The sequence below is a fragment of the Coregonus clupeaformis genome, chromosome 20, assembly GCF_020615455.1.
Source record: "Coregonus clupeaformis isolate EN_2021a chromosome 20, ASM2061545v1, whole genome shotgun sequence".
In the NCBI taxonomy this organism is placed as follows: Eukaryota; Metazoa; Chordata; class Actinopteri; order Salmoniformes; family Salmonidae; genus Coregonus; species Coregonus clupeaformis.
The window spans coordinates 61,409,583-61,426,523 of record NC_059211.1 but is presented as its reverse complement, the minus strand read 5'-3'; the positions used below and the strand labels follow the sequence as shown (position 1 = coordinate 61,426,523).

The 16,941-nt window shown below is 48.3% G+C and overlaps 1 protein-coding gene across 8 annotated transcripts in view; it reads left to right on the top strand.

The window, feature by feature from the left end:
• Positions 1-6,103: 6,103 nt before the first annotated feature.
• mcf2la (mcf.2 cell line derived transforming sequence-like a) overlaps positions 6,104-16,941 on the top strand; it is a 41,119-nt gene continuing 30,281 nt past the window's right edge. For 4 of the 8 annotated variants that reach the window (XM_045205636.1, XM_045205635.1, XM_045205632.1 and 1 more), the window contains exon 1: positions 6,105-6,502. In XM_045205636.1, the coding sequence (XP_045061571.1) occupies positions 6,430-6,502 (73 nt within the window). In that variant the 5' untranslated portion in view covers positions 6,105-6,429. Of the gene's footprint in view, positions 6,503-16,941 lie in introns of all 8 variants that reach the window. The other 4 variants (XM_045205631.1, XM_045205630.1, XM_045205637.1 and 1 more) reach the window with 2 other exon arrangements.

Genomic DNA, 16,941 nt, shown 5'->3' with positions numbered 1-16,941 from the left:
CTCTGCATCGTCAGCATCTCTAGATACCGAACGGCCCAGACACTGACGCACAGCCCCTTCCTGTCCTATCCTTTATCCAACATGTGTTACTCAAGTCCAGTGTAGACTGTTGTGTGCCTTGTGCTTGTGAAAGAGTCTATATGTTTTTGACTCGGCTACAGTAACAGATAATGATGATGAGGCTTTCTCTGTTAGACTTGGGTAAGATTTCAGTGTTTGTCTTGCTAAGAAGTGGCATGGATAATGGTGTTTTTTTTGTCTGTGCCTGATTGGACGCTATCTCTGTTTCTTTATGATTGAGCAGGGCTTATATGTACGCAATTGGTTTATTGAATTGTCTGTGAAACGTTCAGATTGATCATTGACCACCATGAAGGCTTGTCTGATTGTTTTGGCTTTGCTCTCTACCTCTATCCTGTTCTTTCTGTTTGTTGTTCCCTCCCTTGTTTTTCCCCTTCCATCTTGTCTTCCGTCTTCCATCTGTTCTTCCATCCCTCCTTTCCCAGGTTGTCTGTCTTTCATTGTGGTCGTATACTAATTCTCACAGCTGGTAATCCCAGGTGTGTCAGGCTATTGATAGTGTTTTATAAATGATAAATGTTGAAGTATGATTGTTTAATCATTAACCTAATTTCCGGTGCTGCACCTCTGCCAAATATGTGTTACGACGCCCAGGTTTCGAGTAAATGGCTTAATGAGAAAACACACACACACACACACACACACACAAGCCTGCCTGCCCTGGCAGCACCACCCAGGTTGCTGGTGAGGCGGACGTGACTGGGAATGGGCAGGAACAAGCAAATTGGCCTTAATGACTGTCTGGCATTCTGAACTGATGCGCAGAGAGTGACGGAGAAGGATAGCAGGATATAGAGACGTTGAGAAAGACAGAGACGGAGAGAGACCAGCCACTCCCTTTGGTAAACAAATACGCATACAGTGTCAGAGAAAGGAAATATGAAAGATTGGTTGTTGTTCTCTTGTACTATAAATGATCTCAAAAGCAACATTTAGTTTTGAGGTATTTTCCTGTCCGATGGTTTGACAACTAAACTAGAGACAACTCTAATCCTTTATTGAATAAGTAGATGGTCTATTGTCTTATGAGCCCTAAGTGTTCCTGCTCTAGAAATCCCCTTGAGATCATGTCTGCATCAGCTGGATGTTATCTTACACCAACACAGATTCCACAGGCCTTAAGTCACACCTCAGTCTTTCTTTTCCTGGTACGTTTATGGGAGGAGGGAACAAATGGTGTTTGAATAAAGAGACGGGAAAGTTATGTAATTAGTCCCATCAGTCAACAACAAGACAATCTATCATCTATTATTCAAATGTACGCAAACTATTCAGAAGGAAACTGCATCACACAGGTATAAGTGTTGCACGTAATGCAAACAAACAGTCAATCAGAGCAGTTTATCAACCACAACAATTACTTCCTTCAACTGAACAGGCCTGCCAAAGGTCAGCACTAATCTAATTCCATCAGTCACATTATAAATTAAAAGCTGATATCAACCGCCTAGATCACGTGTCAAACTCATTCCATGGAAGGCTGAGTGTCTGCAGGTTGTCTCTCCTCCCTTGTACTTGATTGATGAATTAAGGTCACTAATTAGTAAAGAACTCCCTCACCTGGTTGTCTAGGTCTTAATTGAAAGGAAAAACCAAAAACCCTCAGACGCCAAGCCCTTCATGGAATGACTTTGACACCCTGTTCTAGATGCTTCTGTCAATGTTTACAATGTACATTTACATTTACATTTTAGTCATTTAGCAGACGCTCTTATCCAGAGCGACTTACAGTTAGTGAGTGCATACATTATTATTATTTATTTTTTTCATACTGGCTCCCCGTGGGAATCGAACCCACAACCCTGGCGTTGCAAACGCCATGCTCTACCAACTGAGCTACATCCCTGCCGGCCATTCCCTCCCCTACACTGGACGACGCTGGGCCAATTGTGCGCCGCCCCATGGGTCTCCCGGTCGCGGCCGGCTACGACAGAGCCTGGATTCGAACCAGGATCTCTAGTGGCACAGCTAGCACTGCGATGCAGATGCTCTGTTTGTTTGCATTACGTGCAACACTTGTACCTGTGTGATGCAGTTTCCTTCTGAATAGTTTGTGTACATTTGAATAATAGATGATAGATTGTCTTGTTGTTGACTGATGGGACTAATTACATGACTAATAGCAGCCGGAGTCAGGTACTAATAACATTACATATATTAGTGTTATGGGTGGGGTCCCCCCGGTCTCTGAGACAACTGTGAAGTGTGTGTTTGTGTGTACATGATGTGTGATACAGAAGTTGGTGCTGTGGGTGAGAGAAATCTACCTGTTTTAAGTAATCCCAGGGTCAAACATACTAGCTTTATTCTGGGTGGAACTTGTTGACAACTGAGCCTAGTACTTAGGCCACAGGTGTCAAACTCATTCCACGGAGGGCCAGGTGTCTGGGGGGTTTTCACTCCTCCCTTGTACTTGATTGATGAATTATTGATCACCTGGACACTAGGCCCTCCATGGAATGAGTTTGACACCCCTTACTTGGGCTCATAGCCAACATAGCAGGCCAGGCATGAGTCACAATCGGTTTCTTGGAAATTAAATGCTGAGACGTCTGTTGTGCACCATGCCCCGTGAGTAGATGCCTCGTGTCCCAAAGCAATCCAGCAGCCACAGGAAACTGGCCATTATAAACGGCCATTTCCTTTCCTAGAGTCAGCGTTCAGTGTCACCCAGATCACACACACTGTCCCTGTCTACTTCCTAGCTCCTGATTTCATATCAGTTATAATAATAATAATATGCCATTTAGCAGACGCTTTTATCCAAAGCGACTTACAGTCATGTGCGCATACATTTTTACGTATGGGTGGTCCCGGGGATCGAACCCACTACCCTGGCGTTACAAGCGCCATGCTCTACCAATTGAGCTACAGAGGACCACATCAGTTCAGGTCAGTATAGATATAGATGAGATGAGACGAGGAGGGGAAGCCACTTTAGACTATTGAGACGCAGCCCTACAGTGGGACCATATGACAGGAAGGTTGTCAGCCATCCCATAATACAGTAGAACAGCTGACAGGCTAAATCTCCATATGCTTCCTGGTTCCTGGGACTGTCTTCTCATAATGGGGACAAATACAGTAACGACAGTCTATTTTCATCACTACGCCTGCAGAGAGACAATGTAAAAGGATTTGGATCAGACACACTTGGTATGCATCCCAAATTGCACCCTATTCACTTTATAGTGCACTACGTTTCACCAGAGCACTAATAGGGAGTAGGGAGCCATTTGGGATGCAAGCTTGTTTACTCCAGAGCCTATCCCTGTTGACTGACATCAGATGTGTTTGACTAATTAGGGCCTGAATTGATGTCTTTCAAAAGTAATTTAAGTGATGCATATTGTACGCATATTTATGCGTAACAATTACTCGGATAGCATTACCTATGTTATTGTCATGTTTATTGTCAAGTTATTATAATACACTGCTCAAAAAAGATAAAGGGAACACTTAAACAACACAATGTAACTCCAAGTCAATCACACTTCTGTGAAATCAAACTGTCCACTTAGGAAGCAACACTGATTGACAATACATTTCACATGCTGTTGTGCAAATGGAATAGACAACAGGTGGAAATTATAGGCAATTAGCAAGACACCCACAATAAAGGACTGGTTTTGCAGGTGGTGACCACAGACCACTTCTCCGTTCCTATGCTTCCTGGCTGATGTTTTGGTCACTTTTGAATGCTGGCGGTGCTTTCACTCTAGTGGTAGCATGAGACGGAGTCTACAACCCACACAAGTGGCTCAGGTAGTGCAGCTCATCCAGGATGGCACATCAATGCGAGCTGTGGCAAGAAGGTTTGCTGTGTCTGTCAGCGTAGTGTCCAGAGCATGGAGGCGCTACCAGGAGACAGGCCAGTACATCAGGAGACGTGGAGGAGGCCGTAGGAGGGCAACAACCCAGCAGCAGGACTGCTACCTCCGCCTTTGTGCAAGGAGGAGCAGGAGGAGCACTGCCAGAGCCCTGCAAAATGACCTCCAGCAGGCCACAAATGTGCATGTGTCTGCTCAAACGGTCAGAAACAGACTCCATGAGGGTGGTATGAGGGCCCGACGTCCACATGTGGGGGTTGTGCTTACAGCCCAACACCGTGCAGGACGTTTGGCATTTGCCAGAGAACACCAAGATTGGCAAATTCGCCACTGGCGCCCTGTGCTCTTCACAGATGAAAGCAGGTTCACACTGAGCACGTGACAGAGACAAGTCTGGAGACGCCGTGGAGAACGTTCTGCTGCCTGCAACATCCTCCAGCATGACCGGTTTGGCGGTGGGTCAGTCATGGTGTGGGGTGGCATTTCTTTGGGGGGCCGCACAGCCCTCCATGTGCTCGCCAGAGGTAGCCTGACTGCCATTAGGTACCGAGATGAGATCCTCAGACCCCTTGTGAGACCATATGCTGGTGCGGTTGGCCCTGGGTTCCTCCTAATGCAAGACAATGCTAGACCTCATGTGGCTGGAGTGTGTCAGCAGTTCCTGCAAGAGGAAGGCATTGATGCTATGGACTGCCCGCCCGTTCCCCAGACCTGAATCCAATTGAGCACATCTGGGACATGTCTCGCTCTATCCACCAACGCCACGTTGCACCACAGACTGTCCAGGAGTTGGCGGATGCTTTAGTCCAGGTCTGGGAGGAGATCCCTCAGGAGACCATCCGCCACCTCATCAGGAGCATGCCCAGGCGTTGTAGGGAGGTCATACAGGCACGTGGAGGCCACACACACTACTGAGCCTCATTTTGACTTGTTTTAAGGACATTACATCAAAGTTGGATCAGCCTGTAGTGTGGTTTTCCACTTTCATTTTGAGGGTGACTCCAAATCCAGACCTCCATGGGTTGATAAATGACCATGTGCGATGGGATCTGTGTAGTGTGTTAAGGGGATTTCCCACACTGAGTGTAACGGCGTCTCAGCTAGTCTCGTATTACTGCCTGAGGAGATTAGAGAAACACTACTCCAATCTGCAGCTCCGGACTACTTCTCAGACACAGAACTGCAAATCAATTTATAACATTTCTGACATGCGTTTTTCTGGATTTTTTTGTTGTTATTCTGTCTCTCACTGTTCAAATAAACCTACCATTAAAATTATAGACTGATCATGTCTTTGTCAGTGGGCAAACGTACAAAATCAGCAGGGGATCAAATACTTTTTTCCCTCACTGTATATACTCGTTGTTGAGGTGGGATTGGTGTGGGGGGGTCCGTGTATGACTTTTGACCCCTTCTTTGGATTCCTCGTGTCTTACTCATTGTTAGAAAAAAGTGTGGTCCAAATCGGATGTTAGATACTATAATTATTGATTATAATATGAATCCTATAAATTAAAATGGCCAATTTAGGTGCAATCAAATTAGCTTAATTTCTCAGAGATAAAACGACCCGTTTGGGGTTAGGGTTAGGGTTAGGGAAAATAGGATTTTGAATTGGAATCAATTGTTTGGTCCCCACAAGGATAGTAAAACAAACGTGCGGTGTGTGTGTGTGACAGATCTAGGATCAGCTTAACACAAAACTGACCCTAGATCAGTGGGGGCAACTTCATGACTCTCCAGATCTCTGGCTGCATAAAAGGCCAGTAAATGGCATAGGTGGCATTGAGCTGGAGGCGGTCCCATACAGGCAGCTGCTCTGTGATATCATCACTCAGGCCCTGGCTCCTGATTGGCTGAGGGGTATCAGACAGAGAGGGGTCCCCCAGGGGGCTGTGTGAGGGACGATGGCTTTGGTACCAACCACATTCTGTCTGTCACTCCTCTTTATCTCCCCTTGATCTGATCCCAGACCAGTTTACACACCGATTAGAGATGTGTGAGGCGCACATGTATAGGCTTATCTGAGGGAATTACATCTGGCTTCTCTCTCTCTCTCTCTCTCTTCTTTCTCTCTCTCTCTGTCTCTCTCTCTCTCTGTCTATCTCTCTCTCTCGCTCTCTCTCTCTCTCTCTCTGTCTCTCTCTCTCTCTCTCTCTCTCTCTCTCTCTCTCTCTCTCTCTCTCTCTCTCGTGTGTGTCTGTATATTTCTCTCTCTCTCTCTGAGTCGTTTGTTTACGCTCTTTCAGTACCTGGGAGAGAGGGATCAGTGGGAGGTGTAACCTGAAACTGAGCCCAGTCTGGCTGAGTGTGTATATGGAGACAGCGGGGGAGGGATGGGGGTGTGGTGAGTGTGTGTGTGTGTGCTGCCCAGCGACGGAGCGTTCAGTGTACGGCTGAAGTCTCAGCACTCAGGCTGTGGAGGAATGGATGGCTGTCGCTCACACTACCGCTTATTCTGAGAGTGTGTGTTTGGGAGTGTGTGTGTTCTCCCAGGGGGAGAGGAGAGGGGGACAGGATGGCCCTCAACCGAGTGTCCCTGCTCTGCCATGACATCACCAGGATGTGGCTGCAACTCAACTTGATAACAAGTAAGGTGTTTGTTGTGCTTTTGTACACAGTGAGGTGGGAACTGTGTTTGTGTGGCAGGGGGCAGTGTTTGTGACTGACAGTGAGGTGGGAACTGTGTTTGTGTGGCAGGGGGCAGTGTTTGTGACTGACAGTGAGGTGGGAACTGTGTTTGTGTGGCAGGGGGCAGTGTTTGTGACTGACAGTGAGGTGGGAACTGTGTTTGTGTGGCAGGGGGCAGTGTTTGTGACTGACAGTGCATGTGACAGAAGATGGTGCGTGTGCAACTGTGTGTGACTGAGCGGTATTGTCAGAGAGGCGATAAAGTTCTACTTCAGTTTAATGCAACTTTTTTCACACTTTTATATTTCAATTTCTGATATTTTAGCTTTGTTGTTTTGTGCTGTTTCAGTGTGGAACATCTTAATCTGTCCCTCCCACTTGCAAAAATACTCTATTTGCATAAATGGAAATACTGTACCTGCATTTAATTGGTATCTGGTTACTAACAATCTTCAACTCCCAATGACTGTGTTTGTTTGCCCTGTGCCAAGCAATCGGGACTAGATTCTAGTAAATGGTCAACAAGAGAATTTGAATGAAAACACCCCGCCTCCCCCTATATTTTACAAAGTGGTCGTTTACATTTGCATGCCTGTGCACACCCAGGCCGTTGCACAGGGCGAGTCTCTTGTCTCAGTTTCTCCACTGCCAGATGGACAGGCTTTGGCATAAAGTGGGTTTAAACTCACCCGAACCTCTCAACACTCAGCCCTCGCAGTTGGCACCTCAGGTGTCACCCTCGCTGCCACGTCACAGATTAAGGGCTACGGAAGAGTCTTCGCTCTCTACCAATCTGCCAATCTGGATGGCTCGGTCATAACATGGGCAGCGCCCGCAGGAATCTGTGCCACGTTGTCATGGCAACACTTTCACTTCATTGACTGTCCATTCAATTGAGAAAACTGTAGCAGTTTGTTTTGTTGTTGTATTTTGCTTTGGTTTGAATTGATTCCAAAAGTATTTCAAATCCTTTCTGGGGGCTTAAGGAAGTTGTTTTTCTCAGTAGATTCTGCCTGGCTCAAGTCATGAGTTAACATGTTGTCTTAAACACGTGAGTTGACATCGATTAAGACAGTGAACCCACTTCCATCTGCTGAACTATTAAGCTCCAAGAGAGATTTTACAGTACAAGTGAAAACACATCCTTGGAGTCTTTTCTTTGGTATTTATCTCTCCTTTGTCAAACCAAGGGAAAGTTTGACTAGAGGCTTCCTAGAAGAGATTGTTCTGTTTCCTTGGAATATCTGGTATGTGTGTGTTTGTGGTAGTAGCATGAGAGAGTGGAGAGGGTGATGAACAGTGGTGTGTTGTCTGACTCTTACTTCCATTCAGTAACAGAGAGTGGTCCGCTGGTCAAGCGGAAAGACATTGTGCCACATTTCCTCCAGTCTCTCAGGGATAGGCCACAGACACAGATGTACACTACATGACCAAAAATATATGGACACCTGCTCGTCGAACATCTCATTCCAAAATCATGGGCATTAATATTGAGTTGGTCCCGACGCTTGGCGTTGCGCATGGTGATCTTAGGCTTGTGTGCGGCTGCTCGGCCATGGAAACCCATTTCATGAAGCTCCCGATGAACAGTTCTTGTGCTTACGTTGCTTCCAGAGGCAGTTTGGAACTCAGTAGTGAGTGTTGCAACTGAGGACAGATGATGTGTACGCGCTACGCGCTTCAGCAGTCCAATTCTATGAGCTTGTGTGGCCTACCACTTCGCGGCTGAGCCGTTGTTGCTCCTAGACGTTTCCACTTCACAATAACAGCACTTACAGTTGACCGGGGCAGCTCTAGCAGGGCAGAAATTTGACAAACTGACTTGTTGGAAAGGTGGAATCCTATGACGGTGCCACGTTGAAATTCACTGATCTCTTCAGTGAGGCCATCATGCTGCCAATGTTTTTCTATGGATATTGCAAAACCTGTCAGCAACGGGTGTGGCTGAAATAGCCGAATCCACAAATTTGAAAGGATGTCCACATACCTTTGTGTATATAGTGTAGCTTACAGGGCAGTACACTAGCCACCGTGTTGACACCTGACGCTCCATGGCAAAAAGGATTTGACAAAGACTGAACAGTAGCCACATATTGCAGCTGATCATGTAGAAATATTCTAACCATTACAGATTTAATCCTATCCAGAGATTTATGGGATGGGGATGGTCAGAACACACACACACACACACACAGTGGGCACGCATGGCAACAGGGCAACGGTGGCCGTTTGACCCAGTTATCGTGTGTGTGTGTGTGTGTGTGTGTTATTATCCCCATGGCAGATGGTGATCTGGTAAACCCTGACTGTAATACCATAATAGAACTGGGTTCCCCCACATACAATGATACACACACACACTAATACACACACACACACACTAATACACACACACACAGCTGTGGAATGGCTGTTCATCCCTTACTTGTCCTCTTACTCACACACAGCTGCCCATCTCCCTGCCACACCACCACACACACAGCTGCTCCATCATCAACTCATACCTACACAACATGGCGCTCCACGCCACACACACACACACTTCCACAACCCAAATACAATCTGTTGCCTTCCAGTCCACATACCAAGACTGCCCTGCCCACCCTGCCCATACACCACATACCACACCAACACATGAAGTTAATGCATGGATCAGCGAACAAAGGGGTTAGCCGTAGGGGTTAAATAAAGGGGAGGGGAAGGGAGGGAATGGAGGGGTTCGGGGTTAATATCAGACTGGGTGATTATACTGTATTTTTCAAGGGCGACATCAAAGACTGTACCACCTGTGATCGTGACTTTGTCCTTCAGACCAGACGTGTAAAGGCAAGGACAAAGGCAAGGATGTCTTTCCAGGCTGCTAACATGTGTTTAACCGCCTGCTGCTTGTGGGAACATGATGACCGAACAAAGAGAGAGCGGCTGTGTTATTTTATGGGACTGGAGAGGGAGTAGCACGCTGTCTACTGCACAGAGGCATGGTAACTACCATGTTGGTGCATGTGTGAAAATGGGGGTGAACTTTGTGTCAGTGTTGTCACACAATCATGTGAAAGGAATGTCATGACTGCAGTGAAAATGCATGGTAAACTATTCAACAAACTGTTGGTCAGATCTTTTTTAGCTTTGATGGCGTTCGATGAAACGCATAGAAGGAACATGAAGAGAGGGGCCTCTGTAGAATGGATTTAGTTTTCTGAGTCTCTCGTGGAATCTCCTACATTACTGGAAAGAGCTGTGTAGTTGTCTTCCCAGCCCCCACAGCTCAACCAGAGCCATGTCTCCACATTAACAATGTAGGCATTAGTAATAGAACCCTGGCCTCCCTTTCAATGGAGTATCTCTCTCCCTCCTCCTTTCAATGGAGGATGTGTCTCCCTCCTCCTTTCAATGGAGTATGTCTCTCCCTCCTCTTTTCAATTGAGTATCTCTCTCCCTCCTCCTTTCAATGGAGTATCTCTCTCCCTCCTCCTTTCAATGGAGTATCTCTCTCCCTCCTCCTTTCAATGGAGTATCTCTCTCCCTCCTCCTTTTTCCCCTTTTCTCGCCCTCCTCCTTTTCCCCATTTCTCCCCTGTTCTCTGTGAGCTGTCATCCATCCAGATCTGAGCTGTAATCTGTGAGGTTATACAATAGTTTTAAGACAGGAAGGAATATGATGAGATATAAAATGGTACATGATAGAAATGTGTTGCATAGAGCAGAAATAATGATCTGTTTTCAGGTCAGCTCTATTTACATTTCTATCTGCAACATTGTAAACCTTGAACTTCACTGATTAAGCCCCTGATCTGATTGTGAATGAGTGGCGAGGGGGGGAAAGAGGTCGAGGGGGGGAAGGGTGGCATTCCTGGCCCCCATCAACCTCAAAACTTGGGTTCTGTGTTGGCCTGGTTGGGAGGATGTTGGGGGTGTTGTGAGGTTTTGTGTTGCTTAAGAGTTCCCTGGCTGGCACAGGCCTGTTTTTGGTGGCTTTTCCCTGGATTTCAGTTGGAGCTCTCACAGACCACAGTGACGAGACTGAACACGTCTCTGCACACCACATACAATGCAGTCAGTGAGAATGGTAGGGTATGGCCCTTAGTTCTCAATCGCACTGAATGGGTTAGAGATGCTCTGAAAAGAGCCGTTCCTTCCCTCTAATACCAGGAAGAAAGAGGGAAAAACACAGAGAGAGATGTACTGTAAGGTCTGTTTTTAGAAGACATGTTTGTATAAACTTATGTTAGATTTATTAGAGAAACAGAAACACACACACACCCTTCGCTCTGAGGCAGCTTCTCTCTAGGTTGTGTGTGTGTGTGTGTGTGTGTGTGTGAGTTTCTGGGTCTGGGTTTGGGCCAGAGTGTTATCCTAACCATGCTATTAAACTAACTAACTCTCTGGGTTTATAGGGGAAGAGTCTGAGAGAAGACTGTAGTGGCAGCTGGCTGTAAGACTCCTGTAAGACTGAGCTGTTACCTACTGCCCAGGGCTGTAAGACTGAGCTGTTACCTACTGCCCAGGGCTGTAAGACTGAGCTGTTACCTACTGCCCAGGGCTGTAAGACTGAGCTGTTACCTACTGCCCAGGGCTGTAAGACTGAGCTGTTACCTACTGCCCAGGGCTGTAAGACTGAGCTGTTACCTACTGCCCAGGGCTGTAAGACTGAGCTGTTACCTACTGCCCAGGGCTGTAAGACTGAGCTGTTACCTACTGCCCAGGGCTGTAAGACTGAGCTGTTACCTACTGCCCAGGGCTGTAAGACTGAGCTGTTACCTACTGCCCAGGGCTGTAAGACTGAGCTGTTACCTACTGCCCAGGGCTGTAAGACTGAGCTGCTACCTACTGCCCAGGGCTGCCTGTCCATCTGTCCTGATGCATTACACCAACATCAGACTGAATACTGACAGTGACTGCGAACATGCATGTCTATGGTTCTAGAATAGACTGCATTAGTGTTTCTCAACCTTGATCCTTATGGACCCACTCACTGTGTGGATGCGAGTCTTACCGGCTCCAGCTGGTCGTAGCTAGCTAAGCCTGACCGGTTGACGTCACTTTCCCTGACACCTGAAGTCAGTCCCCCCTGAAACGTGACCGCAGGGTTTTCTGGTTTATACTGATGAGGGTTGATTTTGGAGAGCATGGTATAAAACCCACACAGGTACATGAACATTAGTTAGATTTTTTTTGCATCATTGCAAACATTTTTTATTCAAAATTAGTTAAGAAAAGAGTAATAAAGTATTTTTATAAGCTCACCTTGGCAGTGGCGATTTTAGCATGTAAATCTTGGCAAACTAAAACAAAACAAAAAATGCATGCCAGCAAAGCCACAACACAACACTAAACAGTACATTAATTGCACTATAACGGTGACAAACGGTGCCCTCAAACTGTTAGGGCCTACATAAAGCTGTCCCGACAGCGGAGCTTTCTTTTCAGCACCATGTAGTGAATCCTTACCACTGCTACACCTGGCTATCAGCAGAGCCTTGTCTGGCAGCGAAACACTTCATTCATCCTCATTTACTGCCTTTTGAAAAAAAACATAGCTGATATGTCTGGCTTGCTTAAACAAATGTGGTTTCTACTGACAATTGACATGTACAAACAATTTGAGATGTACAAAGGGGATGACGAGCGGATAAGAGGCAATCCGTAATTTTTGATTAAGAGATGAATGAGCGAGCTAGGACGGACGTAGTCAATACAACTATTTGTTCAGCACTTTTGAAATGTACAGCGACACAATTCAGAACATGGGCCGTTCTTACAGTGTTCTCCCTTCACACCAAGTCAGAACCGTAGGATAAATAAAGGGGGCATATAATCAGACAATGAAAGCTATTACAATATTCGATGATTACATTTCTCTAAAACAGGCTATAGGCTACAGTAGGCTAAATTATGAGGGGGAAAGGGACCAAATTATTAGGGTGAGGCACATGGGCTACTAACAGCTTACTACACAACATACACTTAGTATTACTTTCTTAGCTATAGTATACATATCTCCCTGGCATATTCCATCATTTATGCAGCAGCATACAATACATTTTTGGACTCACCTTGTTGTGCTGTGCTCACTTGAACAGGAAGGTGGTGCGGCGGTCCTTCGTGGGCGAATTTTGTCATCAAACTTTGTCATTAAATTCTGGCATTCTCTGGATTTATGGTGCTTTCAAGACAACTGGGAACTCGAAAAAAACAAGGTTGAATCATGACGTCAGTGATCTTCAGGTCGAAGCTCTAGAAAGAGGCCTGCTATCCCGACATGGAATTCTGAGTTGTATGTGTCACAAGCCGTGCTAGAACTCCGGTCTCAGATGTGGAGAGCTGGGGGTAATACCCCTTAGCCACAGAGGAGGTGTAGTAGGACCCAAATGAAACACCCAAGGCAATACTCCAGGCCAGTAGATTTAATGTAAAAACAAAGGTTCTTCGCCATTCACAAATAGTCCAACAAAAGTTCTTCTCAGAAAGAGGTATGTTAACAAAACAGGAGGCAAAACAAAATAACTCCACGAGGGGAGAAAAACAAACTAAAGATAACTTAGAAAACCTTACTTGGAAAGACACGGTGGAACAAAGCAGGAGACACATAGCCAGGACTCAATAACCAAGTGAGAAACAAGGGGAAAAACACACAGCTAAAATACACAAGGGGAAACAAGGCACAGGTGACCTGGATCAAGCTAATTAGGACACACGAGGAAGAACTAAGGCAGAGGGGAACACAGATGACCTCTAGAGGCCCGGGAGACAAACAGGAGGCAGGAAGCTGACAGGACCCCCTCCTCTAGGAGCGACTCCTGACGTTCCTTCCAGAACACCCCCGGCCCCAGGGTGCGAAAATCTCTTTCCGGCGGATCAAACCTGGGTCCAGGATGTCCCCTGGCTGGAACCCAGGAGCGCTCCTCTGGCCCGTAGCCCTCCCAGTCCACCAGATACTGCAGAGAGTTCTGGACCCTCCGGGAGTCCAGTATCCGGCGGACTGTGTAGGCTGGCTGGCCGTCAATGATCCTGGGAGGTGGCGGGGGTCTGCGTGGGGGGGCAAAAGGAGAAGACAAGACAGGTTTAAGGAGTGAAACATGGAAAGTGGGGTTAACTCTAAGGGAGCGAGGCAGAACCAAACGATACGAAACAGGGTTAACCTTTCTAGCAATGCGGAAAGGGCCGATGTATCTCTGGGGGAAAGCTTCTTGGATTCGACCCGGAGGGGCAGGTTCTTAGTGGCCAACCAAACTCTCTGACCAGCTCGGAAACTAGGGTCCGTCCGGCGGTGTCGATTAGCCTGACTTTGGTATCTCTGGGAGGTCCGAAGGAGGATACACCTGGCCTTCTTCCAGGTCCGCCTACAGCGTTGGACAAAGCGCTGGGCCGAGGGAACACCAACTTGCGCCTCTTCCTCTGGAAATAATGGAGGGTTGTAACCGAACTGGCATTCGAAGGGGGACAATCCGGTGGCTGAAGACTGGAGGGTGTTGTGGGCATATTCAGCCCAAATGATATAGGTGGCCCAAGACGTGGGATTACTGGCCGCCATACACCGCAGGGTGGTCTCCAGATCCTGATTAATCCGTTCCGTTTGGCCATTAGACTCTGGATGGAACCCTGACGATAGGCTGGCTGTGGCCCCAATAAGCCTGCAGAAGGCCCCCCCAAAACCGGGACGAGAATTGGGGACCTCGGTCAGAGACCACGTCCAGGGGAATGCCAAATATCCGGAAGACATGGTTCATGAGGAGCTCAGCAGTCTCCTTAGCCGAGGGCAGCTTGGGCAGGGAATAAACCGGGCAGCCTTAGAGAACCGGTCAACGATCACTAGGATGACGGTGTTGCCCTGGGATGGAGGAAGTCCCGTAACAAAGTCCAGAGAAAGGTGTGACCATGGCCTTCGAGGAATAGGTAAGGGATGGAGCAGTCCCTGGGTCGCTGGCGCGTCGACTTTCCCTGGTTGCACACCGGGCAGGCCTCAACATAGACCTGCACGTCCTTCTTGATGGACGGCCACCAAAACCGCCCGTCGGAGGAATTCCAGTGTGCGAGCACTGCCTGGATGGCATGTCAAGGGGCGACTCATGACCCCCACTGCAAGACGGGCCCCGAACAGAGAGAGGAACGTACAGGCGACGGCAGGACCACCGCCTGGATCGGGCTCATGGACAAGGGCTTCTCGTACCCCTCTTTCTAGTTCCCACTGAAGAGGTGCGACGATCCTAGACCTCGGAATAATCGATGCCAAGGGCTTCTCTTGTACCTCGGGAGAATAGGCTCGAGACAGGGCATCCGGCCGACGTTCTTGGTGCCAGGTCGGTAAGACAGGAGGAACTGGAATCGATTAAAGAAAAGGGACCATCGTGCTTGCCGAGGGTTCATCCGCTTAGCCTGTTGGAGATATTCCAGGTTCTTGTGGTCTGTAGAACCTGGAACGGGTGCTGAGCCCCCTCAAGCCAATGGCGCCACTCTTCCAAGGCCAGTTTTACTGCAAGCAACTCTAGATCCCCCCACGTGGTAGTTGCGCTCGGCCTCAGACAGGCGGCGAGACATGAAGGCACAAGGGTGTAATCTCCCCATCCTCACCCCCTCTGTGACAGGACGGCTCCCACCCCCACCTCTGAGGCGTCCACCTCCACCACGAAAGGTCTTTCTGGGTCAGGAGTCACCAGAATCGGAGCAGACGTGAAGCGGCGCTTGAGATCCTCGAAGGCCCCTGCTGCTTCCGGACCCCAGTGAACCTTGGTCCCTCCTCCCTTGGTAAGCGTCGTCAAGGGGGCTACCACTGAGCTGAAATTCTTGATGAACTTCCGATAGAAGTTAGAAAAGCCAATGAACCGTTGAACCTCCTTGACCGTGGCAGGTGTGGGCCAGCTGCGGACCGCTTCCGACCTTCTTGGGATCCATCTCTAGGTGCCGGGAGTGACAATAAACCCGAGGGGAAACTGAGTCTGAGAAACATGAAATTCACACTTCTCAGGTTTAACATAGAGGTGATTGTCAAGGAGCCTCTGGAGAACCCGGCTAACATGCCCCTCATGCTCCTTCAGTGACCTCGAGAAGATGAGGATATCGTCCAGGTACACGAAGACGAACAGATTAAGCATATCCCGGAGAACATCATTAATCAGGGCTTGGAATACTGCGGGGGCATTGGTGAGCCCGAACGGCATCACCCGGATATTCATAGTGCCCGTGGGCGTGTTGAACGCCGTCTTCCATTCGTCACCTTGCGGATCCGCACGAGATGGTAAGCATTGCGGAGATCCAGTTTAGAAAAATGGAAGCCCCTTGAAGCAGCTCAACAGCAGTGGCCATGAGAGGAAGAGGATATCGATTCGAACCGTGATCTTGTTGAGTCCCGGTAATCAATACAAGGCCTAAGACCCCCGTCCTTCTTTTCAACAAAAAGAAGCCCGCCCCAGCCGGGAAGTAGAGGCATGGATGAGGCCGGCTGCCAAGGACTCCTTAATGTAGGTGTCCATAGCTGCGTGCTCGGGGAGGACAAGGAAAAGATCCGACCTCTAGGAGGGCAGCACCCAGGGGAGTAGATCAATGGCACAGTCATACGTGCGAAGTGAGGCGGTAAGGAAGTAGCCCGGGCCTTGCTGAACACAGCCTTGAACCGATGGTAAACACTGGGGACTAGGGAGACGTCAACAGACTCTTGAAACTGGGTACTAGGGGCTGAGGGACTCTGAAGCATGCAGGTGAGTTGGCAAGTGGGACCCCAGTTTAGAATGGTGCCAGTAGGCCAGTCGATCTGGGGATTATGTCTGCATAGCCAAGGGTGACCCAGGATAATAGGATACTCGGGAGAGTCAATGAGATAGAAGGTCTCCTCCTGCTGGTGTTGAGAGATAGTAAGTCGCAGGGACTGAGTCGCCTCAGTAACCTTTCCTGGTTCCAGAGGTCTGCCATCTAAGGCTGTAACTGCCTGGGGTTGAGGGAAGTAATTGGGTAGGGATCTTGAGTTCCTTCGCCAAGGTTACATCCATGAAATCACCTGCGGCACCGGAATCGATCATAGCCTGGACCCGATGCTGGTGGCCCTCCCAGGACAGAGTGGCTGGAATAGCTAGGACAGCGTTAGTAGGGAGGAGATCTAATTTTCCCCCATCACAACCCTCCTGTAGCTGGGCGGGGACAGGCGTTTCCCGAAAGCTCGGGGCAAGTGGAGCGGAAGTGGCCGGCAACCCCGCAGTAGAGGCACCGACGCTCCCTCATGCGACGTTCCCTTTCGTTGGGAGAAAGCCTGGAACGGCCTAACTGCATGCTCTCCGGGGAATCCTGGAGCAGTTCAGGAGCCGGGAAGCTCTGAATGACGGAGTCCAAACAGGAGAAACAGAGCTGCTCAGAGGAACCTGGGACTGAGACACCTGGCGGCGAGCCGTTCTCCGCTCTCTTAGACGATTGTC